At 45.2% G+C, this 27,938-nt stretch overlaps 1 protein-coding gene across 1 annotated transcript in view; it reads right to left on the bottom strand.

Moving 5' to 3' along the window:
• Positions 1–372: 372 nt before the first annotated feature.
• LOC140846969 (zinc finger protein 541-like) overlaps positions 373–27,938 on the bottom strand; it is a 46,571-nt gene continuing 19,005 nt past the window's right edge. Inside the window, exons 5-20 of the mRNA XM_073225586.1 lie at positions 26,404–26,462; positions 25,977–26,016; positions 25,710–25,761; positions 24,347–24,478; positions 18,850–18,913; positions 18,135–18,277; positions 15,127–15,190; positions 14,416–14,558; positions 12,303–12,366; positions 11,566–11,708; positions 11,090–11,190; positions 9,825–9,900; positions 9,180–9,268; positions 3,006–3,146; positions 2,662–2,843; positions 373–2,550 (exon numbers count right to left, since the gene is read on the bottom strand). Of these exons, the coding sequence (XP_073081687.1) occupies positions 2,211–2,550; positions 2,662–2,843; positions 3,006–3,146; positions 9,180–9,268; positions 9,825–9,900; positions 11,090–11,190; positions 11,566–11,708; positions 12,303–12,366; positions 14,416–14,558; positions 15,127–15,190; positions 18,135–18,277; positions 18,850–18,913; positions 24,347–24,478; positions 25,710–25,761; positions 25,977–26,016; positions 26,404–26,462 (1,833 nt within the window). The 3' untranslated portion in view covers positions 373–2,210. The remainder of the gene's footprint in view (positions 2,551–2,661; positions 2,844–3,005; positions 3,147–9,179; positions 9,269–9,824; positions 9,901–11,089; positions 11,191–11,565; positions 11,709–12,302; positions 12,367–14,415; positions 14,559–15,126; positions 15,191–18,134; positions 18,278–18,849; positions 18,914–24,346; positions 24,479–25,709; positions 25,762–25,976; positions 26,017–26,403; positions 26,463–27,938) is intronic.

Raw genomic sequence — 27,938 nt, forward strand, 5'->3', positions numbered from 1 at the left:
CTCCTTAAGTGACTTCCTGCACAGTATGGGGAGGAACACTGAGCTGAGGGTGGAAAAACCTGACAAACGTTGCCGGCCAGGCGGCGGAGGCTGACACCAACAGTGATAAATCAAAACATTGACACATGTACCCTTAATAACATGTGATGACAGTGGCACTTCACCTCTATGGTCTTCCAGTTTAATCATGAGAAAAACACACAATTCCAACTGAGGCACACTCTCCAAAATACCTGACCAGGACGTCTCAAAGCTGTCACAGCATCCGAAACAAGGAAAGCCTGAGAAACTGTCACAGCCGTTAGAAAACAGCATAAAACCTAAATGTGATTTACTCCCACCAGGAGGTTTAAAACATTTTAACAGTAAGGTATTAACAAAAGGCCATGTAATGGAAGCTGCTCAGGCTGAGAGTCGGGGTGGGAATTGATAAGGGCCTGGCTATACCTGGTTGAGTTTTTTAAATGTACCAGTAAGAAAGATGTAACTGGCTTAGGCGACGTCCGGGAAAGAATGTGAACCCTGCAGTACTCAGCCAATGAGGAACCAGGGGAGGGACGCACGCACCGAGGTAAATTACTGGGGCCAAACTCCCCAGGTGTGCCTGCCCACTAGACTCCCAATCCTGCCAGACCGTCATTAAAGCCTCGCTCCGCTCTCCTGTCTCCGTGTCCACTTAGTGAATTTGGACCAGTGAGTGGGTTTCTCACAGTGTGACCCATCAGTAAGTCTGAGTCTCCTAAGATGCATCCGTAATCCCTGAGTTTCTGTCCCTCTTTACGGCTACCCAGCCCAGGCCACCGTCGTCTGAGAGCCTCTGTCACCTCTCCAGGCTTGCCGTCCTGCCTCCTGCAACCTCGGCACAGCAGCCGCAGAGCTTGGAACCCTCCGCTAGTTCCCGTGGCAGCACTTGCCGTGCCGTGGCCTGGAGTCCAGACCGTGGCCCCAGCAGCCTCCTCTGGGTGGCCTTCCCTGGCCGTCCCCCTAACGCCATCGGCCACACCCTGGTCACTCCTTAGGATTTGAGCCCCTGCCTTATTTCCCTCCCGTCACCTTGTGGTGGACGCAAGGGCTGCCGACCCGGTAGCCGCTCATGCTTCCTCTTCTTTTCCCGCAGGAAGAATTTCCGCTTTCGTCAGGAGGCAGGAAACCTGAGCGAACATGCTGGTTTCCCCCGGTCCTGAGGAGACCTTGGATATGGGGATGACTGCGCCATATCGCTTCCCACTGCCAGGGATCAGTTTAGAAACAGCATGGGCCCCCGTCCTGACCAGTGGACCCGGAGGCATTCTTCTGGAGACCGTCACAAGCCTCCCCGCTCTTAAAGAGGGACACGAGGAGGGAGGGAGGAACGTGCTCTTTCCTGTGCCCTCTGGTGTGGACCTCGGGGCAGGAGGGGGTGATCCTCGTCCCCGCTGCGATCCGCATGCTGAGCTGGCCGCTGCTGGCAGACCCTGACTTCACCCCGGACACACTGGAACCCCCGTTCATGTCCTGACTGCTGGTCACCACGCTGCTGACTCTTCTGTCCTTATGGCCCAAAGCAGGAGCTAAAACCACTTTGCTTATTTATTCCTGCTGCTCTCCTGCTCCTAAAATGTGAGCTCCCTGAGGGGAGCACCTGTGTCCCTCCTGTGTCGCTGTGGGCCCACTGCATGGACTGGGTGCTGACACACACTGCAGTGGGCACCTCAGGGCCGGTTCCCGGAATGTATGGGGACCCTGCCCCTCCAGGGCGGACACTAAGCTCACTCGTTTCTGTGGCGCTGGTGACTGGCAAGAGCCCTAAAGCCTTTGTTGGCTCAACAGGCCAGAGAAGCCAGAAGACAGCTGCTTAAGAACACAATTTAATTAGATTTACAAATTGACTTGTACAAAAAAAAACTTAAGAATGTACAAAGTCATTATCATACTAGGGGCTAAATGCAGAGGGCACACTCTCCTAATGAGGAGTCTGACATGTTGGGAGATCCGGAGTTATTTTCCCACTGGGTGTCCACACCTCGGCCTTCTCTAACAGATGTAATGAAACCCCAAAATTGAGGCAAAGATTGGTGAGGACTCAGATCGAACATGTTTCCCCACACAAGGCTCTCTGCTCCGGAGAATAGAAGGGGAGAGACTATTGACCTAAAGAGAACAGAGCCTCTGGCACCAGCTGGCAAGGATGTCACAGTGTCCAATGATGGCAGCGCTCTGCGTGTTGATGGTCAATGCCCGCTGTGTTTGCAAGCTGGGCTGGTCAGTGGGGGGCAGGGGAGTGGGGGTGGAGGCAGAGGGATGCCCTGAACACCTCGGGAAGGCTGAAGGGAGAGGTGACAGGGCCCGAGGTCCTCATCCCGATGACTTGCTGCCTTGCCCCGGCTCACGGCCCAAATCACCCCTGCAAGGGGCCCCATGTCAGCCCCCATCTCCCCTTCCTCCTCCTTCTCCTCCTCTTTCAGCTTAAAGGCCTTCGCTGGTCTCTCTGCCCTGACAGTTGGTTCCACGGGGTCCTGAAGCCGGTGCTGCCTCATGTGGGCATTTCGACTCTGGATCTTATCAAATACCCTGCAGAGTCAGCAGAGGACATGGGTCAGAGCAGGGGGAAGGTGGGCTGAGGGCCCACGGAGACAGAGGGCAGGCTGTGTGGGTGCATCCGGGGACAGGGCTGGTGCCCACCTCTCACATTCCCTGCAGGGAAAAGCGCCTTGGCCCTGGCCATGCCCCGGAGGCTCAGGGGTCCGCTTGGGACCAGCACTTGGGCTGGTGGCGATGACGCATTCTCCCCTGCAACTCTCCGTCTCTGTCTTCAACTCAGGGGTTGGACGGCGGCTGCGTCTCTTCTTAGCGCTGCAAGTGGCCTGCACAAGGGGCAGAAATGACATCAGGGTGCCGACCTTCCACCCTTCTGAGGGAGATGCTTTCCTCTGTAGGGGCCCCTTCCCCACCCTGACCTGGGTGATCAGCAGCTGTCCAGACCAGCACTGAACTCCAGTGAGACCCCTTGCCCCAGAATCCCCTACCTTTGTTTCTGTTGGGTCTGACTCGAACAGCTTCCTTTTGACCCCATTTTCCAGGCCTGGGGCCCGAACATAGGCAAACCTGGTCTTTTTTTTCCAGGTGTAGTAATACTCTACACACTGGGCCACCGATTTTGTCTGGACCTGGTGAAAGATAACAGCAGCGGGCTTTGGGCACTGCCCCACACGCCCCCTCGCCGTGGGGCTAGGCACTTCCTGAAAGCTCTCCTGGAATGTCTCTCCCCTTGGGCTTGGCACGCCCCTGGGCTACAAGGAGAACAGAAGCACAGAGTCCTGCTGCTGATGAGGGGCTCAGGGTGACGCCACTGTAGCCAGCACCGTCCAAGCTCTGCATGCTCTCTGAGCCCCAAGTCAATCCCGGGAGGCCTTCCCTACAGGAAGGTGTACACGAGGGCTCCCTACACAGGCGCTCACTGTGACGTCAGGCCTAATGGCTATGCATTTACCAGCTGGGACTCCCTGCAGCAGGCTGCCCTCATCAGCAGAGACCACAAAGCCTTTGCAACAGCTAGGCAGCGCCCTGCAGCACAGAGATAAGGGGCCCACGAGAGTAGGAGGGGGTTTTGAGGGCACAGTCGGATCCTCGGGCATTCAGACCCCACTGTGTGCTCTCCCACCACTAAGAATTGACCCCATTAATAATAACTTCTGTAAAAACAAAACGGAACAGGAAAGTTTAATTGCTCTAGGAAGATGATTTCTCAGGAAAATTTAATTGGCCAGTTAAGATATGGGCTCACTTCAGAAAATACTTTCTCCATGTGAAATTTTTTCAGCTCTGTGTATCTTCAAAGACTAGGAGCCAAAGTAGTAAATCCTCTGCCTAAGAAATATCACTCGGTTAGAAGAAAAAAAAAGAAGTTGGACTTCTGCTTCCAAACAAGATGGAGTAACAGGAGCTACACTGACCTTCCCATTCAAAACAATGAGAAGAAACAGTCAAAATGTCTGAAATAATGTTTGGTAAGATGCTAGGCAAGCCAAGAACAAGTCTTTCTGAGAGACAGAAAATAAGCCCCCGCTGTCCCTACACACTACACCCTGGGAGAGTTTCCAGGCTGTGGCCCGGGGAGAGGGGTCCGGGCAGAGCCAGGTGGGCTTCCTGAGCTGAGATGGGAGGGAGGATTCTGGGAGAACAAGGCGGTGAGAGTTCACAGGACAAGGCAGGACAGGGAAGAGCTGCTCAGAGGAAAATTCCAGAGATCTGGGGGGCGCTCCCCTCCAGCGTTCAGCAACGCGCTGACCAGCGTGGGCATATGAGGTGCCCAAAACTGGGTAAAGAACCGCCTGGAAGAAGTAGATGAAAAGGCACCTCACACAGGGCCAGGAATAGCGCCTGGTTTCCACCCGCTGGGGTGCGAAAAAACTCATAGTTCATGGGACATTGATAGAGAAATTCGGAGGCTTTTGCGTCCGTAATGAGGAATAATTAGCCTTAGACAAAAATGGCCCAATTTAAACAAATCCAAAACCAGAGCCCAAAAGGAACAAGTTGTTTTCAAGTAACCATGTATCAGAACAAAGTTCAAGAATACTTACTAAGAATACAAAATATCCAGCACTCAACAAGCTATCATTCACAATGCCGGGAATCCACTGAAAAATTACCAGGCATAGAAAGCAGGAAAATATGACATATAATGGGAAAAAATCCATCCATCAAAATCAACCCAGAATGGACACAGATGTTAGAATTAGCGGGAAAGGGCACTAAGAGTCATTATAATTGTACATTATATGTTGAAACAGTTAAATAGAGACATGGGACACTAATGAGACCCAAAAAGAACTCCTAGAGATTAAAATTACAGTGTCTGAGATGAAAACTACACTGCAGATTAGATACTGCAGAGAAAGGATTACTGAACTTGGAAATACAGCAATAAAAATCATCCAAAATAAAACACACAGAGAAAAAGAGACTCAGTCAAAATGAAAAGAGCATCAGTGACTCCCGGACAGCTGCAGGAAGCCCAGCGCCCACTAAGTGGAGCCCTCAAAGCAGAAGGGGGGATGCAAGAAATGTTTGAAGAAACAAGGCTGAATTTCCCCAAATGTAAGGAAAACTATAAGCCCACAGACACAAGAAGCTCAACAAACTGCAAGCACAAGAAAGAAAAATGAAGAAAGCACACCAAAGCCCATCATAATAAAATTGCTCAAAGCCAGTGACAAAGAGAAATTCTGACAAATATCCAGCCAGTAAAAAAAAGACATGTTATATGCAGAGGACCAAAGACACAGAAATCTGGAGATTTCTCATGAAAAATAATAAAAGCCAGAAGAAAGTAAATTACCTCTTTAAATTACAGGGAAAAGACCTGTCAAGCTAGAATTCCACACTTAACAAAGATATCTTTCAGAAATGAAGGCCAAATAAAGGTTCTTTTTTAGCTATACAAAAGCTGGAAAAATTCATAATTGGCAAATCTGCACTTTAAGAAATGTTAAGTGACTTACATTTATTTCCTTCTGGAAAATGATACCAGATGGAAATATGCATCTACATAAAGGAATGCGGAGCAGTGAAAATGTAAGTACATGGGCGACTATATAAGACATCTCATTATTTAAAGCTCTCTATAAATAATTGACCACTTAAGCAAAAATATCAACAATGTATAGTGGGGTTTACAACATATGTAAAATGAAATGCATAACAACAATTGTATAAAGGCCAGGAGGAGAAATGTAAGTACGCTACTGGAAGGCTGTCATTCTGCACATGAAATGTTATCAAGTCACCTGAAGGGAGACTGGGGTGAGTTAGTGATGCAGACTATTAACCCTAAAGCATCCACCAAAATAATAAAATACAGTTATAGCCAATAAGCTGACAAAGGAGATAAAACAGAATCCTAAAACTTACTATTTTAATTTTTTCTGCCAAAAGAAGGCAGAAAAAGTGGAAAGGGGAAACAAACAACAGACGGGACAAATAGAAAACAAATAGCAAGATGATGGACTTAAACCTAACCATTCAATGACAACATTAAATGTGAATGTTCTAAACACCCTAATTTAAAAGGCTGAATATTTAATGGGAAATAAAAAAGCAACACCGAACACATGATATTTATAAGAACACACTTTAGCTGTAAAGGCTAAATAGTTTAAAAGTGAGATGAAGAAAAATGATATAGCATGCTGGCACCCATTTTTAAGAAAGCTGGAGAGGTTGGATATACTAATATCAGAAAAAAGTAGATTTCAGAGCAAATAGTACTTCCAGAGATAAAGTAAATAATTTCATAATGATATAAGGGTCAATTAATCAAGAAGACATAAGAATCCTAAAAGTTCATATGTCTACACCAGGGCTTCAAAATGTATGAAGCAAAAACTTATAGAACTTTGGGGAAAAATAGACCCACAGTTATAGGAAAACATTTTAATATCCCATTCTTAACAACTGCTGAAACAATTAGACAGTAAAGGGGTGGAAGACCTAAACCACACTCTGAGCCACACCGAACTCTCATTTATAGAGCTCCACTCACCCACAGCAGGTACACCACCTTCAAGTGTACGAAGAACATTTACCAAGAGGTAAACCATGTTCTGGACTATAAAAAGGGTCAATAAATTTAAAAGGATTCAACTCATGCAAAGTATTTCTCTGGTCACAATGGCATTAACTGAAAAATCAGTTAACTGAAGAACTATGCAAAATCCTCAAACATTTGGAGACTAACACACTTCTAAATATTCATACTTCAAAAAAGAAATCAAAAGGGAGATGAAAAGGTATTTTGAATTGAATAAAAATGAAAACCCAAAATAAGAAAACTTATCAAAGAAGTACTTTGAGGGAAACTTACAGCACTACAAACCCATGTTTGGGAAGAAGAAAGGTCTGAAATCAATGAGCTCAGCTTCCATTTTCAGAAACTAGTAAAAGAAGAGCAATTTAAACACAAAGCAAACAGAAGAAATTGCAGAATAAATAAACCAAATAGAGAAAAACCAGGAAGCCAAAACTGGTTTTTTGAGAAAATCAGTAAAATTGATAAGCCTTTAGTCAGATCAGAATAAAAAGATATATTACCGAAAGCAGGAATGAGAGAGGGGCTATCACTATAGTCTATAAATTCAAAAAGGAGAATATAAGAATATAATAAACAACTTTATGCTAATACATCAGACAACTTAGAAGAAATGTACAAAAGTCCTTGAAAGATAAAAACTACCAAGGTTCACTCAAAAGGACATTGATAACCTGAGTAGCCATATATCTATTAAATAAGTTGAATTTGCACTTCAAAACCTCCCCACAAAGAAAGCTGCAGGCCCAAATATTTAAGGAAGGAAGAAGTAATCCAATTCTAAACAAACTCTTCCCCCAAAAAACTGAAGTGGAGGGAACACTCCTGAACTCATTCTACAAGGTCAGCACTACCCCCATCCCAAAGCCAGACAAACGCACCGCAGGAGAGACAGCGACAGGCCAGTGCCCACCATGGACTCGGGGGGGGGAATTCCAGAGACAGTTTTAAAAGATAGAATCCAAGAATACATATAACAGACCCCACACACACACAGCCAGCTGCTATCTGGCCCCGTACAAAGGCGGCTGAGTGGGGAAGATATGGCCTCTGCAACAACAGGCACTGGAACAGCTAAACACCCACAGGAAAGATGGAGCTGCAATCCATACCATGCCCTACATACAAACCCTAACCCCGAAAGGACCACGCATCTAAATGTAAAGCCTAAAGCTATAAAGCTTCTAGAAGACATAGAGGAAAAACTCTGTGACTTTGGGTTAGGCAAAGATTTCTTAGATACAACACCAAAATCATGGTCCATGAAAGAAAAAGTAATCAATAGAATTTAATTAAAATTTAAAACTTTCTTCAAAAGACACTGTTAAAAGACTAAAAAGCTACAGATTGGGAGAAAATACTTGCAAAGCATATATCTGGATAAAATACTTGTGCCCAGAACAAATAATGAACTCCTACAACTCAATAAAAACACAAACATCCTAGTGAAAACAAAGGCAAAGAAGCAAACAGACACCAAAGAAGGCTCACAGATAGCAAACAAGCACATGAAAAGTTGTTCAGAAACATTAGTCAGGGGGAAACGCGGTGAGATACCTCTGCATACTCATTAGAATGGCTACGATTAAAAAACCCGACCATATCAAGTGCTGGAGATGTTGTGGAGCAACTGGAACTCTTGTACCTCCCGGTGGGAATGTGAAATGGTACAGCCCCTTTGGTTAAGTTTGGCACTTTCTTGAAAAGTTAAATGTACACCTACCATGTGAGCCACTCATTCCTTTCCTAAGTATTTGCTGCCCTCCCCCCCCCACCTACAGTACTTGTTCATGTAGAGATTTGAATGTGAATATTCACAGAAGCTTTATTTATAATTGCAGATAACTTGGAAACCCCACAGATGTCCATCAATAGGTGAATGATTAAATGAACTGTGTTACATCCACACAATGGAATACTCCTCAGCAAGAAAAAGGGTCCACACAATAACATGGATGAACCTCAAAACAATGATGCTGAGTGTAAGAAGTCACACAAGGCAAACAAGCAGTGCACATGCTGCAGGACAGATAGAAAACTCTGGAAAATGCAAACTAATTTGGAGTGACAGAAAGAAGATAAGGAGGTGATTAGGGAGGGACAGGGGTGGTAGGAAAAAGGGATTTACCAAGGGGACAGGAGGAAACTTTTGGGGGTGATGAATGTGTTTCTTATCTTGACTATGGTGATGGTTTTGCAGGTATAAATATGTCAAAACATGAAATAGTACATTTTTTGTTACGTGCAGTTTTGTGTATATCAAGTTAAAAGAACAAAAAACATCAGCAGACATTAAGTGTAGTATGATTGCATCCTTTCCTAAATACATGTGTATATGCACGTAAGATCTGTACGGGGAAATGCCTGAGGTGCCCAGCCAAAGTCAGAGGTCATCATTCAGAAGCGGGATGATGGGGATGGGTGTGGAGGGCTTTGAGCACATGATGGCATTTCTGTACTGTCTGGCGTTGTTCACATCAGTGGCCTTTTTAAATTACCAACTGTTTACAGTGTGAACAGCGTGTAACCCCGATAGGCCCTCCAGCTCTAGCTCAGCTCAGCGGTGTGAGTCGAGGCCTTGTCTACACCAGCCCACCCACGTATACCTTACCATCTTGTGTATCAAGTGGAAGTTCTTTTTGTGAGCCTGGAATGCCTTATTAAACAGAACCTTCTCCTGGGAGGTCCAGACGTCAGAACCTATCAGAGAAAGAGGAGGAAAAAGGACAGTTCTGCAGCCGCAGCCATGGCGGAAATGCAGCCTGCCCTTTTTAAAGCTGTCGTTACCAAGTACCAAGTATGTGCCAAGAATTCTGTTTTGTCTCATACAATCCTTAGAAAAACCTCAGCAGGTTGGGACCAATACTATCCCCACGTTACAGATGCAGTAACAAGGCTTCCATTGGTTAACAGACTTGCCAACGGGAGGCAGGGACCCCCAGTTGCCTGACTCCTAGGTTGGGGTGCTCAGCCACTGAATCTGAGCCCGCCTTCACGGCTCCTTGGCCAAGGGATCCCCTTCCTGGCTGGGAACAGCCCCTGAGGGAACCACTGTACTGGAAGGGGGAAGGGAGGACCCAGCCAGGAGAGACAGGCACCCACTGATGTCCCCTGGAGAGGAGAGGCCCTTCTGGAAAGGCAGGAGAAGGAGGGCCCCAAGAGCACACCCAGGGGCACAAGCAGGGCCTGCCGCCGAGACCGACTGGCTCCCGGGTAGTAGCCGGGCACACCCACTCCCGCAGCCTTGCTCCAGTACCTGCATAGTGGTAGTCAGCCAGCGGGTGAGTTGGTGGCTTCTGGGGTCCTCCGTGTATCAGGGTCTCTAGGGCCACCTGGAGCAGGAAGGAAAGCGGGCTACTTTCTGAGGGAGGGAAGGTGAGGTGGAGGCCTGCCTTCATCCTTACATTCATTTGAGAAACACAGGCCTCCCTAAAGCCTCCCTCACTCCAGGGCTACTCAGCGCGTGGTGGGGCCGTGGACTGGCCACGGCCTGCAAACTGCATGTGGACGTACCGGCTCTGTCGCTATGCATACTGAGTGCAGCTGGGGTTTTTCTAATAGTAGGGTTTTCTTGATGAATGAAGCAGTGTGCAGATTTACTCTTGTGCCAGCTCCTTCCTTCGTCAAGGACTGGCATTTGTAGGAGCCCTGGCTGTGCCATGCCACAGTTTATTTTCTTCATAGAACTAATCACTAACAACTTTTAAAAACAGATTTCCCTTTGACTGTCCTAAATTTAAAATGCAAGCCCCACGGAGAAGGGTTTTGTCTCGCTCAACAGTGTCAACCCGATCGGGACTGGCCACGGAACCTGCAGGGCCCAGTGCAAAATGAAATTGCAGGCTTTTTGAAAATTTGTTAATTTCAAAAATGGTAGAAGCAGAGCATTAGACCGAGGGGGGTCCCAAAGCCAGCCCTGCCCCAGGGCCACAACACTCATGAGGGCAAACACACATGTGCTGGTTACTCTGCTGAGCACCCACTATGTGGCAGCCACTGCCTTGCAACTTGAGGAAAAGTACAGTTGCCAATACTGACTCCTGGGGCCCTAACTTGGGTGACATGACCCCCATTTCCACTACTCAGAGTTGAACTTTTCATTTTCTAAACTTCAGGATTGTGAAGCGGGTCCTTGGAGGAAGCAGATATTTTCATTGCATCAGGGGTTTTCGTACATGGGATTTTAATCAAAAAGGTAAAGCTCCATCGATAAACCAGATCAGTGCAGGACCTGAGTCAGTCTACTGGGCTCCACTCCCCCTGCCCCTGCGATCTCGGAGGAACCTGGTGCTCTGCAGCTGCCCCAGGTAAATAACTGACTAACTGGGCCACATCTGCACGTTTGCCCTACAACTGACGACATCAACCCCACAGCCACTGGGGAGAAGGATGGGTGGTCTTTCTTTAGTTTTCATGAGCTGCAAAGCCTGCAGAGGGCACATTCCATGCACCAGATCCCCAGCCTCAGGAGAGCAGGGGCTTCCCAGGGACCCGCCAAGCCCGCCCCTGCCTCCAGCTCACCGGGACATCGCCCTGGGCCTCGTGCAGGCAGTGCAGAGCGAGCTCCAGGTTGGTGCCCCCTCCTGGCATTGCGCTGGAGGCCATCTTGCATAGCTCAGTCACTGTGCACAGCAAACGTCCCCAGAAGAGTGTGAGAGAGGGAGACACAGGGAGTCAGTGAATGCCGGGAGGAGACGTCCCCAAGAGCACAGAGAGGGGCTCCTTGTCCCTGTCTCCCTCACAGCTCCCTGAAAAGCAGGCAAAGGGAAGGACAGGGAGGAAGGGCAGAAACCCTGCTCCTGGCACCTGCTCAGGATGACCTGGCTGGTTACTGCATGAGGAGAATGGGGGGCGGGAGGAGACGTCCTGGTCCCGCAGCCGGCTACCCCACCCAGGGATACTGCCTCCTGGTTCAGGTGAGAACTGGGAGGAGGAACACCTTAGAGATGAGGGAAGGAGGGGTACCCTTGGGAATTTGGCCCCCATGTTTCAGCCACCTCTATCCTGTTTTTCTGGAGTGCCCATCACATCGTCCGATGGCTTCCAGACCAGAGAAGCTCCTTGTTCACCGGTCTCGGCTGGGGGGCGCTCCTGCAGCTCCGGGATCTCAGCCTGAAACTCGCGTCCTATCCTGATGCGTCTGAAATGAGGCCACACACGAGACATACACATGTGACTAAGATGGGAAATAAGACGGAGATGTGTGACGTGTCCTGCTCTCAGGCCACAACCCCGCTCTGTTGAAACCTCTATCATCTCCCAGATGCATCTGGGGAGTATTTGTAACCCCTCACAGACATGGACAAGTGTTCTAGATACCGTCCAGCTACACCCCCATTCCTCCAATTTTCTTTATCACCAGGCTGCTGGCCTCAGGTGCCCCTCTTGGGGTCCAGGACAGGGGAGGTGTATGCTGATGCCTGGCATGCTTCTACATCTATGGCCACATCCCTCTAGTCACATTCCATGGACATTCCAAGTCTCACACATGCCATCACCAATTTTACCTAGAACCTCAGGGGCCTGGGCACTTGTCGCAGTGGGCCCAAATATGGGCTGCCCAGATAGAAGGAATATTGGAGGAACTTCGCACATACACCCAGAGAAATCTACCACTTCTCTCCCACAGAGAAGCTAACCCCCCTGTGAGGAAGGAGCTCTGGGGGAACACAAGGAGGGTAAAAATATCCCCAATTTGGAAGGACCCCCAGGTTCTAAGTCTGTTCCAACTCACGGTCTAATGCTGGGCTTGGTGTCATCCTCGATTGCACAGATGCCAGAAGAGTCATCCACTTGATCTAGAAAACACACAACAGAAACCTTCCAGAACACTGACTGGAAGTGATGCAGGGGCCCCTTCTGTCTGCCTTTGTACAGCAGCTGAAAGTAGGGTTTCTCAGCTTGCAAGGTTGGGAGGTGTAACCAGGGACACAGAGAGTCCCTCTCCTCCCAGCTCTCATGCCTAAAGAACTAAAGGAAGGTACAATGAAAAAAGCTCATCAAAGAGAGAATACTGTTAAGAGGTAGAAATTGTGTTTTTATTAAAGAACCAAATGGAAATCTTGGAGTTAAGAACAATAACCAAAATGGGGGTTTGAGCTGGCAGAAGTAACCAGCAGCCAACTTAAAGCTAGATCCATGGAGATTATGGATTTTGAAGAACACAGAGAAAAATAAATGAATGAAGGACAACGAAGAGCCTCAGAGAAATGTGGGGCATCAATAAGTGCAGCAACACGTGTAATGGTAATACAAGGAGTAGAGAACGGAACAGAAAAATATTTAAAGTATTTAATGGCAGAAAATGTGCAAAATGAGATGAAAAAACAATACATACATCCAAGAAACGCTATAAACTCCAAGTAGCATAAACACAAAGAGCTCTCCATCTGGGCACATCATAGGCAAAATACTGAAAGCCAAAGATAAAGATCTTGAAAGCAAAAAGAGAAAAATAACATGACCTACATGCACACTATAGTAAGATTAACAGCTGACTTTTCATCGGACATGATAGCAATTGGAAGGCAGTGGGACAACATGAACTCATTGCTGGAAGTAAAAACTCAACCAAGAATCTTATCTCCAGCAAATTACCTTTCAAAAATGAAGGTGAAGAAAGACATCCTTAGGTAAATAAAAACTGAGGAAACTTGTTGCTAGCAGACCTGTCTTACAAGGAATATTAAAGGGAGGGAATTATTCAGCCATGAAAAGAAATGAAGTTCTGATATATACAACATGGGTGAAACCCTAAGTTTTCATGCTAACTGGAAGAAAACACAAAGAAGCACACATTGTGTGATTCCCACTTATATGAAATGTCCAGAAGAGCAGAGCCTACAGGACAGGAAAGTAGATTTGTGGTTACCTATGGCCAGGCACAGGGTCGGGAGGGGAGGGACAAGAGTGACTGCTGAGTACAGGGCTCCTTTGGGACATGATGAAAATATGAGAAAGTTGATGGTAGCAATGGTGGCACAGCTCTGAGAATATACCAACCACCACTGTATTGTGTATTTTAAGGGGATGAATTGTATGACATGTGAATTACAGCTCCACAATGAAAAAAATACTACAGGAAGTTCTTCAGACTGAAAGAGAAAATGACATGAGATAGTAGTCTGAATCCAAACAAACAAAAAGCACTGGTAAATGTACGTATATAGGTAATTATAAAACTCAGTATAATTGCATATTTTTTCTCTTTTCTTGACTTAAAAAGTAATTGCATAAAACACTACTGTTATAGGCCTGTAATTTATAAACATATATATGACAACAACAGCACAACAAAGGGGAGATGCATTGGGGTAAAGAAATAGCCCTCCATACAGTAACTCAAATCCACAGGAATAAATGAAGAGATGAGAAATAGTAACTAAAAATGTTATATAACAAACTGTATAAATAATGCTTGCATTCCCTTATTCTCTCACTTTTTGTTACATAAAACAAAATTGTATAATATAAGAATTGATGTATTTCTCGGTTTATACACACACACTCACATACACATACATATATAAGTACATATATAAATAACTAGAGCCAGAGGGTCGGGAGAAAGAGAGCTGCAGAGGAGTAATGTTTCCGCATTTCACTGCAGGTGACGGGAAGGACAGGGAGGAAGGGCAGAAACCCTGCTCCTGGCACCTGCTCAGGATGGCCTGGCCGGTTACTGCATGAGGAGAATGGGGGGCGGGAGGAGACGTCCTGGTCCCACAGCCGGGTGCCCCACGCAGGGATACTGCTTCCTGGTCCAGGTGAGGACTGGGAGGAGGAACTCCTTGGAGATGAGGGAAGAGGGGGTACCCTTGGGAATTTGGCCCCCATGTTTCAGCCACCTCTATCCTGTGTTTCTGGATGGCCCATCACATCGTCCGATGGCTTCCAGACCAGAGAAGCTCCATGTTCACCGGACTCGACTGGAGGGCGCTCCTGGAGCTCTGGGATCTCGGCCTGAAACTTCTTTCCTATCCTGATGCGCCTGAAATGAGGCCACAGACGAGACATACACATGTGACTAAGATGGGAAATAAGACGGAGATGTGTGACGTGCCCTGCTCTCAGGCCACAGCCCTGCTCTGTGGAAACCTCTGTCATCTCCCAGATGCATCTGCTGAGTATTCGTCACCCCAGACAGACATGGACAAGAATTCTAGGTACTGTCCAGCTATATCCCCTTCCTCCAATTTTATCACCAGGTTTCTCCCTCAGGTACCCCTCTAGGGGTCCAGGACAGGGGAGGTGTATGCTGATGCCTGGCATGCTTCTACATCCATGGCCACATCTCTCTAGTCACATTCCATGGATACTCAAGCCTCACATGTGCCATCACCAATTCTACCTATAACCCCAGGGTCCTGGGCATTTGTCCCCGTGGGCCCAACTATGGGATGCCCAGATAGAAGGAATATTGGTTGAACTTCCCACATACACCCAGAGAAATCTACCACTTCTCTCCCAGAGAGGAAGGAACTCTGGGGGAACACAAGAAGGGTAAAAATATCCCCACTTTTGTAGGACCCCCAGGTTCCAAGTCTGCTCTAACTCACATTCGAATGCGGGGCTTGGTGTTATCCTTGATAACATGGCTGCCAGAAGAGTCATCCACTTGATCTAGAAAACACGAAACAGAAAGCTTCAAGAAGACTGAGTGGAAGAGATGCAGTGTCCCCTTGTACCTGCTTTTGTAGAGCAGCTGAAAGTAGGGTTTCCAAGCTTGCAAGGTCGGAAGCTCCCTCAGAACACTTACAATAGAACTCCTGTATGATCCAGCAGCCCCACTTGTCGGCATTGACCCAAAAGGTTGGAAATCAGGCTCTCAAAGAGACACCTGCACTCTCATGTTCACTGCAACGTGATTCGCAATAGCTAAGATGTGGAAACAACCAAGATGCCCAATGACATATGAATGGGTAAAAAATGTGTGGTTTATACATACAATGGATCCCTACTTAGCATTGAAAAAAGGAAATTTTGCAGTATGCAACAACATGGATGAACCCCTTGAGAACATTAAATGAAACAAGCCAGTCACAGAAAGAGAAATACTGCATGAATGCACTTAACATGTATTATCTAAAACAGTCAAATCCATATAACCAAAGGGTGGAATGGTGGTGGCCAGGGTTAGTGTCACGGGAAATGGGGAGTTACTAACCAAGGAATGTAAGGTCTTGGTTAAGCAAGATGAATAAACTCTAGAGATCTGCTGTACAGCACTCCCAACAATACTATACTGAACACTTAAAAGATTTGTTAGAGGGTAGGTCTTATGTTCACTCTTCTTGTCACAACAAAAATTGTTCAAAAGATCATGTGGAAGAGGACGAGGACTTCTGAAAATACAAAGAATAAAGCAACAAATTAAGAGGTAAAAATTATTTTAAAAGCAGTTAAAGTCTCTAGAAGTTATCCTAAAGGTATGCAGCATTTTAAGACATATTCATTCAGGACAACTGAGTAAATGTGGGTAAGAATAGTGAGTTTGTGGCATCTGAGCCGTGACTTGTTCCCTTACCTACCAACCCCATGCACTGTGTATCAGGAGCTCTACTTGGAGGGCTCTACTCCAGGGAGGTGCAGCCAGGGACACAGGGGCTCCCTCTCCTCCCAGCTCTCAAGCCTAAAGAGCTAAAGGAAGGTACAATGAAAAATGCTCATCATAGAGAAAATACTATTCAGAGGTAGAAATAGTTTTTTTTTTCAGAATCAAATGGAAATCTTGGAGTTAAGAACAATAACCAAAATGGGGGTTTGAGCTGGCAGAAGTAACCAGCAGCCAACTTAAAGCTAGATCCATGGAGATTATGGATTTTGGAGAACAGAGAGAAAAATAAATGAATGAAGGAAAACGAAGAGCCTCAGAGAAATGTGGGGCATCAATAAGTGCAGCACCACGTGTAATGGAAATACGAGGAGTAGAGAAAGGAACAGAAGAATATTTAAAGTATTTAATGGCAGAAAATGTTCAAAATGTGATGAAAAAACAATACATACATCCAAGAAACCCTATAAACTCCAAGTAGCATAAACACAAAGAGCTCTCCATCTGGGCACATCATAGGCAAAATACTGAAAGCCAAAGATAAAGATCTTGAAAGCAAAAAGAGAAAAATAACGTGACCTACATGCACACTATAGTAAGATTAACAGCTGACTTTTCATCGAACATGATAGCAGTTGGAAGGCAGTGGGACAACATGATCTCATTGCTGGAAGTAAAAACTCAACCAAGAATCTTATCTCCTGAAAATTACCTTTCAAAAATGAAGGTGAAGAAAGACATCCTTAGGTAAATAAAAACTGAGGAAACTTGTTGCTAGCAGACCTGTCTTACAAGGAACATTCAAGGGAGAGAATTATTCAGCCATGAACAGAAATGAAGTTCTGATATACACAACATGGGTGAAACCCTAAGTTTTCATGCTAACTGGAAGAAAACACAAAGAAGCACACATTGTATGATTCCCACTTATATGAAATGTCCAGAAGAGCAGAGCCTACAGGACAGAAAGTAGATTTGTGGTTACCTACGGCTGGGGACAGGGTCGGGAGGGGAGGGACAAGAGTGACTGCTGAGTAGAGGGCTCCCTTGGGATATGATGAAAATACCCGAAAATTGATGGTAGCAACGATTGCACACACAGGTCTGTGAAATACCAACTACCACTGTATACTTTATTTTAAGGGGATGAATTGTATGACATGTGAATTACACCTCCACAATGAAAATAAATATTACAGGAAGTTCTTCAGACTGAAAAAGAAAATGACATGAGATAGTAATCTGAATCCAAACAAACAAAAAACACTGGTAAATGTACTTATATAGGTAATTATTAAAGTCAGTATAATTGCATATTTTTTCTCTTTTCTTAATTGACCTAAAAAGTAATTGCATAAAACACTACTGTTATGGGCCTGTAATTTATAAACATATATATATATATATATACACACACACACACACACACACATACATATATGACAACAACAGTACAACAAAGGGGAGATGCATTGGAGTAAAGAAATAGCCCTCCATACAGTAACTCAAATCCACAGGAATAAATGAAGAGATGAGAAATGGTAACGAAAAATGTTATATAACAAACTCTATAAATAATGCTTGCATTCCCTTATTCTCTCACTTTTTGTTACATAAAACAAAATTGTATAATATAAGAATTGATGTATTGCTGGGTTTATATACACACACACTCATATACACATACATATATAAAGTACATATATGAATAATTAGAGCAAGAGGGTTCAGAGAAATAGAGCTGCATAGTAGAAATGCTTCCATATTTCACTTTAAGTGATGGGAAGGACAGGGAGGAAGGGCAGAAACCCTGCTCCTGGCACCTGCTCAGGATGGCCTGGCTGGTTACTGCATGAGGATAATGGGGGGCGGGAGGAGACGGCCTGGTCCCACAGCCGGGTGCCCCACCCAGGGATACTGCTTCCTGGTCCAGGTGAGGACTGGGAGGAGGAACTCCTTGGAGATGAGGGAAGGGGGGGTACCCTTGGGAATTTGGCCCCATGTCTCAGCCACCTCTATCCTGTGTTTCTGGATGGCCCATCACATCGTCCGATGGCTTCCAGACCAGAGAAGCTCCATGTTCACTGGTCTCGGCCGCAGGGCGCTCCTGGAGCTCTGGGATCTCGACCTGAAACTTCTTTCCTATCCTGATGCGTCTGAAATGAGGCCACCCATGAGACATACACATGTGACTAAGATGGGAAATAAGACGGAGATGTGTGATGTGCCCTGCTCTCAGGCCACAGCCCTGCTCTGTGGGAAACTCTGTCATCTCCCAGATGCATCTGCTGAGTATTCGTCACCCCGGACAGACATGGACAAGTGTTCTAGATACTGTCCAGTTACACCCCCTTCCTCCAATATTCTTTATCATCAGGCTTCTCCCTCAGGTACCCCTCTAGGGGTCCAGGACAGGGGAGGTGTATGCTGATGCCTGGCATGCTTCTACATCCATGGCCACATCTCTCTAGTCACATTCCATGGATACTCAAGCCTCACATGTGCCATCACCAATTCTACCTAAAACCCCAGGGCCCTGGGCATCTGTCCCCGTGGGCCCAACTATGGGATGCCCAGAAGGAAGGAATATTGGAGGAACTACCTACATACACCCAGAGAAATCTACCACTTCTCTCCCAGAGAGGAAGGAACTCTGGGGGAACACAAGAAGGGTAAAAATATCCCCACTTTGGTAGGAACCCCAGGTTCTAAGTCTGTTCAAACTCACATTCGAATGCGGGGCTTGGTGTTATCCTTGATAACATGGCTGCCAGAAGAGTCATCCACTTGATCTAGAAAACATGCAACAGAAAGCTTCAAGAACACTGAGTGGAAGGGATGCAGGGTCCCCTTCTCCCTGCTTTTGTAGAGCAGCTGAAAGTAGGGTTTCCAAGCTTGCAAGGTCGGGAGCTCCGTCAGAACACTAACAATAGAACTCCTGTATGATCCAGCAGCCCCACTTGTCGGTATTGAAACAAATGGATGGAAATCAGGCTCTCAAAGAGACACCTGCACTCCCATGTTCACTGCAACGTGATTCGCAATAGCTAAGACGTGGAAACAACCAAGATGACCATCGACATATGAATGGGTAAAGAATATGTGGTTTATACATACAATGGAATCCTATTTAGCATTGAAAAAAGGAAATTTTGCAATATGCAACAACATGGATGAACCCCTTGAGAATATTAAATGAAATAAGCCAGTCACAGAAAGAGAAATACTGCATGAATGCACTTAACATGTAGTATCTAAAACAGTCAAATCCATATAACCAAAGGGTGGAATGGTGGTGGCCAGGGTTAGGGTCGTCGGAAATGGGGAGTTACTAACCAAGGAATGTAAAGTATCAATTTAGGAAGATGAATGAACTCTAGAGATCTGATGTACAGCACTGCCAACAGTACTATATTGAATACTTAAAAGATTTGTTAGAGGGTAGGTCTATGTTCACTCTTCTTGTCACAACAAAAATTGTTCAAAAGATCATGTGGAAGAGGACTAGGACTTCTGAAAACACAAAGAGTAAAGCAACAAATTAAGAGGTCAAAATTATTTTAAAGCAGTTAAAGTCTCTAGAAGTTATCCTAAAGGTATCCAGCATTTTAAGAAATATTCATTCAGGCCAATTGAGTAAATCTCAGTAAGAATAGTGAGTTTGTGGCATCTGAGCCATGACTTGTTCCCTTACCTACCAACCCCGTGCACTGTGTATCAGAAGCGCTACTTGGAGGGCTCTACTCCAGGGAGGTGCAGCCAGGGACACAGGGGGTCCCTCTCCTCCCAGCTCTCATGCCTAAAGAACTAAAGGAAGGTACAATGAAAAATGCTTATCAAAGAGAGAATACTATTAAGAAGTAGAAATTGTTTAAAAAAAAAAAAGAATCAAATGGAAATTTTTGAGTTAAGAAAGGACAATAACCAAAATGTAGATTTGAGCTGGCAGAAGTAACCAGCAGCCAACTTAAAGATAGATTCATGGAGATTACGGATTTTGAAGAACAGAGAGAAAAATAAATGAATGAAAGAAAACAAAGGGCCACAGAGAAATGTGGGGCATCAATAAGGGTAGCAACAGGTGTAATGGGAATACAAGGGGGAGTGGAGAAAGGAGCAGAAAAATATTTACAGTATTAAATGGCAGAAAATGTGCAAAATGTGACAAAAAAACAATGCATACACCCAAGAAACTCTATAAACTCCAAGTAGCATAAACACAAAGAGCTCTTCATCTGGGCACATCATAGGCAAAATACTGAAAGCCAAAGAGAAAGACCTTGAAATCAAAAAAGTAAAATAACATGATATAGATGTACACCCCAGTAAGATTAACAGCTGACTTCTCATTGAAAATGATAGCAGTTGGAAGGCAGTGGGACAACATCATCTCATTGCTCGAAGTAAAAACTGTTAACCAAGAATCTTATATCCAGCAAATTACCTTTCAAGAATGAAGATGAAAAAAGATATCCTTAGGTCAATAAAAACCAAGGAAACTTGTTGTTAGCAGACCTGTCTTATAAGGAACATTAAAGGTAGAGAATTATTCAGCCATGCATGAAAAGAAATGAAGTTCTGATATACACAACATGGATGAAACCCTAAGTTTTTATGCTAACTGAAAGAAGATACAAAGAAGCACACATCATATGATTTCCACTTGTATGAAATGTCCACAGGAGCCGAGCCTACAGGACAGAAAGTAGATTCGTGGTTACCTACGGCTGGGGACTGGGTTGGGAGGGGAAGGACAAGAGTGACTGCTGAGTACAGGGCTTCTTTGGGACATGACGAAAATATCTGGAAACTGATGGTAGCAACAGTTGCACAGCTCTGAGAATGTACCCACCACTGCTGTATTGTGTACTTTAAAGGGATGAATTGTATGACATGTGAATTACACCTCCACAATGAAAATAAATACTACAGGAAGTTTCAGGCTGAAAGAAAAAAATACATTAGATAGTAACCTGAATCCAAACAAATACAAAACACTGGTAAATCTACTTATGTAGGTAATTATAAAAGAAAATTATAAAATTTTCTTTTATAATTTTTTAATTTTATAATTTTATAATTTTTATAAATTTTATAAATTTTATAGAAGGCAGTATAATTGCATATTTTTTCTTTTCTTGACTTAAAAAGTAAGTGCATGAAACATTAGTGTTATAGGCCTGTAATTTATAAACATATATATGACAACAACAGCACAACAGAGGGGCGATGCATTGGAGTAGAGAAATAACACTCCATACCATAACTCCAATCCACAGAAATAAATAAATGAAGAGACGAGAAAGGATAACTAAAAATGTTACATAACAAATTGTATACATAATGCTTGCTTTCCTTTATTCTCTCAGTTTTTGTTACATAATACAAAAGAGTATAATGTAAGAACTAAACAATGTATTGCTGGATTTATATGTATATACACACACACACATACAGAAAATAAAATATATATATAAAGTATTTATATACATAATAAGAGAAAAAGGGTTAGGAGAAATAGAGCTGCATAGGAGTAATGTGTCTATATTTCACTGTAAGTTATTATACATCTGAACAGATTCTGATAACGTTAAGATGTAGTTTTAAGTCCTAGAGCAACCACTAAGGAAAGACTAAGAAAAAAATGAAAAACTAAAGGAATTAAAATGTTACAGTAGAAAACACTTAATACAAAAGAAAGCCAGAATAGAGGAACAGAAGGAGAAAAAGGCAAGGTACGTACAATCAAAAGCATAATGGCAAATGTAAACCTCCCTATAACAATGTAACATTAAGTGACACTGGATTGAATAAACCAATCAAAATGCAGAGTTCGTCAGATTAGATAAAAAATATATGATCCAACTAATATAATCTATAGAAGACATGGTTTATTTGAAAAAAACACAAGCAGGTTGAAAATACAAGTACAGAAAAAATATACCAAGTAAACAACCATAAAAGAGGCAGAATGGTACTAATGTTAGGCTAATTAGCCTATAAAAAAAACTAGAGATAATGATAAAATTATTGCAGTGATGATAAAGAACACTGTAGTCACTTCTTGGAAAAAACAATCACACCATCAGGAAGATATGACAATTATAAGCATATATGCACCTAAAAACAGTCCAAAAATACATGAAGCAGAAACTGACACAATTGAGTATGAAATAAACAATTCAAAACAATAGTTGGAGATTTCAGTACTTGCAGTAATGGATAGGACAACCACACAGAATAAAACAAGACAGAAACATTTTTGGTGCATTCCACCCAACATCAGTAGAATATATTCTTAAGCGCACATGGGATATTCTTCAGAACAGAACATATTCTAGCCATAAAACATGTCTCAATACATTTAAAAGGAACAACATAATACAAAGCATGTTCTCTGACTACAATACAATTACATTATAAATCAAAAGGAGACAATTTGGAAAATTCACAAATATGTGGAAATAAAACAACACACTCCTCAATAATCCATGTATATAAGAAGAAATCAAAAGAGAAATTAGGGAATACTTTGAGATAAATGGAAAGAAGAATATAACATACTAAAACTTATGGAATGTGGCTAAAGCAATGTTCTGAGGGAACATATAGTTGTAACTGCCTGTATTAAAAACTAAGAAAAATCTAAAATCACTATGGTCAGTTGATTTTCCACAAAGGTGCCACACCAGCTCAATGGGGGGAAGAATAATCTCTTTAACAAACGGTGCTGGAACAACTGATATCCACATGCAAAGGAATGAATTTAGACTCTGACCTCACATAATATATAAAAGTTAACTTAAAATCGATCAAAGACCTAAATGTAAGAGCTAAAATTATAAAACTCTTTGAAGAGAAAGGAGTAAAAGTCAGCATAATTGCATATTTCTTCTCTTTTCTTAACTGACTTAAAAAAAAGCAATTGTGACTTTTAGTCAGGCAAAGCTGCAGATACAACACCAAAAGCACAAGTGACAAAAAATTAAAACTCTTGTATCGCAAATACCATAAATAAAATGAAAAGATAAGACATGAAACAGGAGAGACTTTCCAAATCATGTATCTAATAAGGGGCTTGCATCCACAATATGTAAGGAGCTCTTACAACTCAGTAATACAAAGATAATAACTCAATTTTAAAAAGGGGCAAAGGATCTAAACAGACATTTCTTCTGAGAAAATACACAAATGGACAAGCACATCGGAAGATATCAACATCATTACCATAGGAGAAATGCACATCAAAACCACAATAAGATATTTTATGCACACTAGGAGAGTTATAATTTATGAAGAATCACTAACAAGGATGTGGAAAATTGGAACTTGCATGTAATGTGCATCGAAATTTATTACCATGGCTCAGCCATTTTGGAAAATAGTCTGGCATTAAACCATTAAACATAGTTACCCTATGACCCAGCAATTCCACTCCTAGGCATAAACTCAAGAGAAATGAAAGCCTTTGTCCAACAAAAACTTGTATGTGAATGTTCATAACAGCATTATTCATGATAATTAAAAGATGGAAATAGCTCAAATACTCATCAGGTATAAATCGTTAAATGTTGTGTATCCACACAATGGAATATTATTCAGCCATAAAAAGGATTGAAGCACTGTATATGCTGTAACATGGATGAACTTTGAAAACATTATGCTAAATGAACAAACTAAACGCCAAATGTCACATACTGTATGATTCCAATTACATGCAATGTCCAGAGCAGGTGCGTCCATGATGATTAGAGATGATCAGTGGTTGCCCAGGGCTGGGGAGATGGGGGCTGTGGGGGGGGGGTGACTGCAAATGTACAGTGCTGCTTCTGGGGTGATGAAATTGCTCTAAAATTACATGGTGCGATGGATGCGCAAGTCTATGAATTTACTAAAAAACACTGTATTTTAAATGGGTGATTCATATGGTATGTGAATTATGTACCAATAAAACTGCTAACAAAATTATTCAAGAGGACGGGCAGAAGGGTGGTCAGGCTACATGGCCTCCATATTTTCCTTCTGCCTGTAAAATTCTCAGCACCTAGAAGGCTGCTGGTTCCACATCGTCCTGGGATACCTCTGAGCAGCCATGGGACCCCCAGGCTGGACACAGCCGAAGGCCAGAGAGAACCCCTGGATCAAATGCTACATGTTGAGTTGCATCTGCCCATAGCAGGCCTGCCGTGTGATGGTCAGAGATGACAGGCCTGAGCCTCACTCACCAAGCTTGCTGCCGATGACTCTGTCAGAATCATCCTGAGTGGACATGGAACAGTGTTTAAATACAGCCCAGACCCCTCCCGGATGGGGCTCAGCACCAGGGGCGGCATATCGGGAGAGCACTGGAACGATCCCTGCAGGGAGTGGTCCACCGGGAGCACCGGAGACCACGGGCAGCGCTGGTGGCCTCCTTCGGGGCCCGGCTCCCCAAAGGCAGAAGGAGCGGAAGGCAGGAGCGATGCCTTGGGCCGCAGGCACTTTCTCCGCTTTCTGGGCTGGCTACTCTCCTCCCCGTCTCTGTCTTGTCCCTGGAGAAGAGAATTCAAAGCCACAGGGGGTGACTTGAGGCCACGTGTGCACAGTTCAGTCTTCAAGGGGGCGCGCGGAGAGGCAAGGGCACTGCCCATGGAGCCAGAGGGAAACATAACACCCAACACCCCTGTCGGAGCCAGCCTCAGCAAGGGAGCCGAGCGGGGCCACCACGCCCGAGCCAGACCCCAGACTCTCGGCATGGACGTGTGGTGCGGGAAGCTTCCTCATGTGCCCACGCCCCCAGGGAGAGGCCCTGATACAAAGGGTTTCGGAGATGTATGAGGCCAGCGTCAACTTGTTAAAATGACCGGCACTTAGAGACGGGGCCGGAGATGCAGTGCAACAGCACCACAAGATGAAAAATGACCGCAGCTCCATGAGATGGACAAGGGGATCTATGCACCCTGTCGCCTGGCCTGGAGGGGGCTTCTCCAGGTGGGACCCTCCAGTCCAGGCTGCAATGGCTGATCCCATGAACTTACATCTTTTACCCAACTCCACACAATCTCCCCTCTTTCTACCAGTCTTACTGCTCCTCATCCTCCAGGTCTCAGCTCTAACCACCTCCAGAAAGTCCTCCTTGACCTCCTCAGGCGGGGTCTCTGGGGTCCCCTCAGTCCCTTTGCTCCCCCTCCCAGCCCAGCCCAGTTGAGACCTCACTGTCTGGCATGGGTCCATCTACTCACCTGGACTGGCAGCCCCAGGACGCCAGGCTGGGGCCGTCCCTGTCACCATGGTCTCCTCAGCACTGCCTCCACAGGGCCGGCATGGAAGGTGGATGAATGAATGCGCAAGACAAGCTGTTCTGGAGAGATTTTTTGTGGCACTTGGTTTGGGCTCTGCCCATGGCTTCCACTGGCAGGTTGTGCAGGAAGCAGTGGGAAGTGGACCGACCAGTACCCACCTTGGCTATGCTCCCGGGGGCTGGCTCACTGGGCCCACAGGCTCCGATGCAGGAGTCCCCAGAGGAGCTATGCTCATGCCGTCGAGGGTTTCCAGGCTCCTGGGGGGCTCTGTGCCTCCACCTCCGGCCTCAGCACCTGTCTCAGAGGCTTGAAAAACTCCATGCCGGACACCCACACACCGACAGAGAAGAGATGGTAGCCTACGAGGAACCATAGGCAAGCGGCAGAGAGGACGCTCCAGGCTCAAGCGCCAGCCCGCCCTCCCCGGAGCAGCGCAGCCAGACTCCTGGTCACTGCCCAGGCTTCCCCAGGAGGACGCCTCCATCCTGAGACAATGACACCCAGCCACTGACTCCCTCCCCCAAAGCCTGTGAGCGCCTTGCGAACACAGAACCTACTGCACGCGCACCTTCACCTGTTGGTCCTGCTTCCTTCGAGGTGACAGCCACTTGTCGCTGTGAAAACAAATATGGCTGGTCAGCCCTTTCTCTGTATAAAATATCTGGCTGCAATTCTTGCAGACATACGTGCTCCTTGGCTCTGCCCAGTCTGCAGGGCCTCCATTTTGCTGGTTACTGTGGACAGACACGGCAGGGGGAAGAATGGGGGAAGGGGACTCCACCCATTTTTTTCTTTTTTTTCTTTTAAGTCTGATCCACTGACAACTCTCGATGAATCCCCAGAAATGGAGACGATACCCCCTTCCTTCATGGCCTGGCGGGCACCTCTTCAGGGCTGAAGCATCCAGAGCTCACTCGCCCAAGGCCAGCACATAAAAGCCCCCAGAGGACTCCCGAGGGGTTGAGCCCCCAGGCCCGGCAGGGAGGGGCTTCTGAACTTACCATCCGCCTGCCGTGCTCTCCTCCTTCACTGGATCGGGGAGCCGGTAGGTATTTCCATCCTGAAGATGAAAATACATTTGAGCCAACATATAAAAAATGAGGCAGATGCAAAGACTAAAACTACAAAGTGCCAAGAAGAAAACACAGGTGTGACTCTGTGACCTTGGATTAGGCCATGCTCTCTTGGATGACACAGAAAGAGAACAAACTGGACTTATCAAAACTGAAAACTTCTCTGCATCAAGGGACACCATCAAGAAAGTAAGATCACACAGAATGGGAGAGTCATTACACGTTATACATCTCATAAGGGCCTTGTATGTACAGCTCAACAAAACTCAAATAACCCAGTTCAAACATGCACAAAGGATATGAACAGACACCAAACCAAAGACACATGAATGGCTGATAAGCACATGAAAAGATGCTCAGCACCACCAGCCATTAGAGCCTCGTGAGTCAGACCATGATGAGGTAGCACCTCACATCCACTAGAATGGCTATGGTAAAAAAAAAAAATTGGACAATAGCAAGTGCTGATGAGGCTGTGGAGAAATCGGAGCCCTCATCCCCCGAGGATGGGGATGTGAAATAGCACAACTGCTTTGGAAAAGCCTGGCAGCTTCTCAGATGGTTAAACACAGAGCTACCCCATGAACTAATAATTCCACTCCTAGGTAATTTCCAAGAGAAATGAAAATGTATGTCCCCACAAAAACTTGTACAAATGCTCACAGAAGCACTATTCACAATGGCCAAGTGGAAACAACCCAAATGGTGATCAACTGATGAATAAATAAACAAAATGTGATGTATCCACACAATGGAGTATTACTCAGCCATAAAAAGGAGCGAAGCCTGGCTTATGCTACAACATGAATGAACTTTGAAAACATTATGCTGAGTGGAAGAAGGCAGACATGAAAGGCCACAGTGTATGATTTCAATTATATGAAATGTCCAGAGTAGGCAAATCCATAGAGACAGAGGTAGATTCATGGTGCCAGGGGCTGGGAGGTTATGGGGAGACCTGGGGGGACAACTAAGGGTATGGGGTTAATTTCTGGGGTGATGAAAATGTTCTGGAAAAAGTGGTAATGGTGCACAACCTTCTTGAGTATACTTAAAGTCACCAGATGGTGTGATTTAAAATGGTTAGATGGCACACGAATATTAAAGCTGTTTAAAAAAATAGAGGATGCAGCTGTTGGGTGCTAGACCTGAGCACGTCGCAAAGAGAAGCGGCTGACCGCCTGGCGCCCAGGTCCTCGTGGCCACCACCTGGGCAGGAACCAGGCTAATGCTGCACAAGTGCTGACACATGTGGGCACCCCTGCCCCACAGCCAGAGATGGCATCTCATGCAGGAATACTGAGGGGGAAGGAAAAACTCAGTGAGGGAAGGTGACACAGGGCGTCCTAGCGACTTGCAAAGCCTTCATCCTGGCTTTTCTGTGGGTGAGGTTGGTGGGGGGGCCACGATCTCCCTGAACCTTCACTTCCCCTCTGTAAAACTGGGTCTGAGGACGCACGGGC

This window comes from Manis javanica, chromosome 17 (genome assembly GCF_040802235.1).
Source record: "Manis javanica isolate MJ-LG chromosome 17, MJ_LKY, whole genome shotgun sequence".
NCBI lineage: Eukaryota > Metazoa > Chordata > Mammalia > Pholidota > Manidae > Manis > Manis javanica.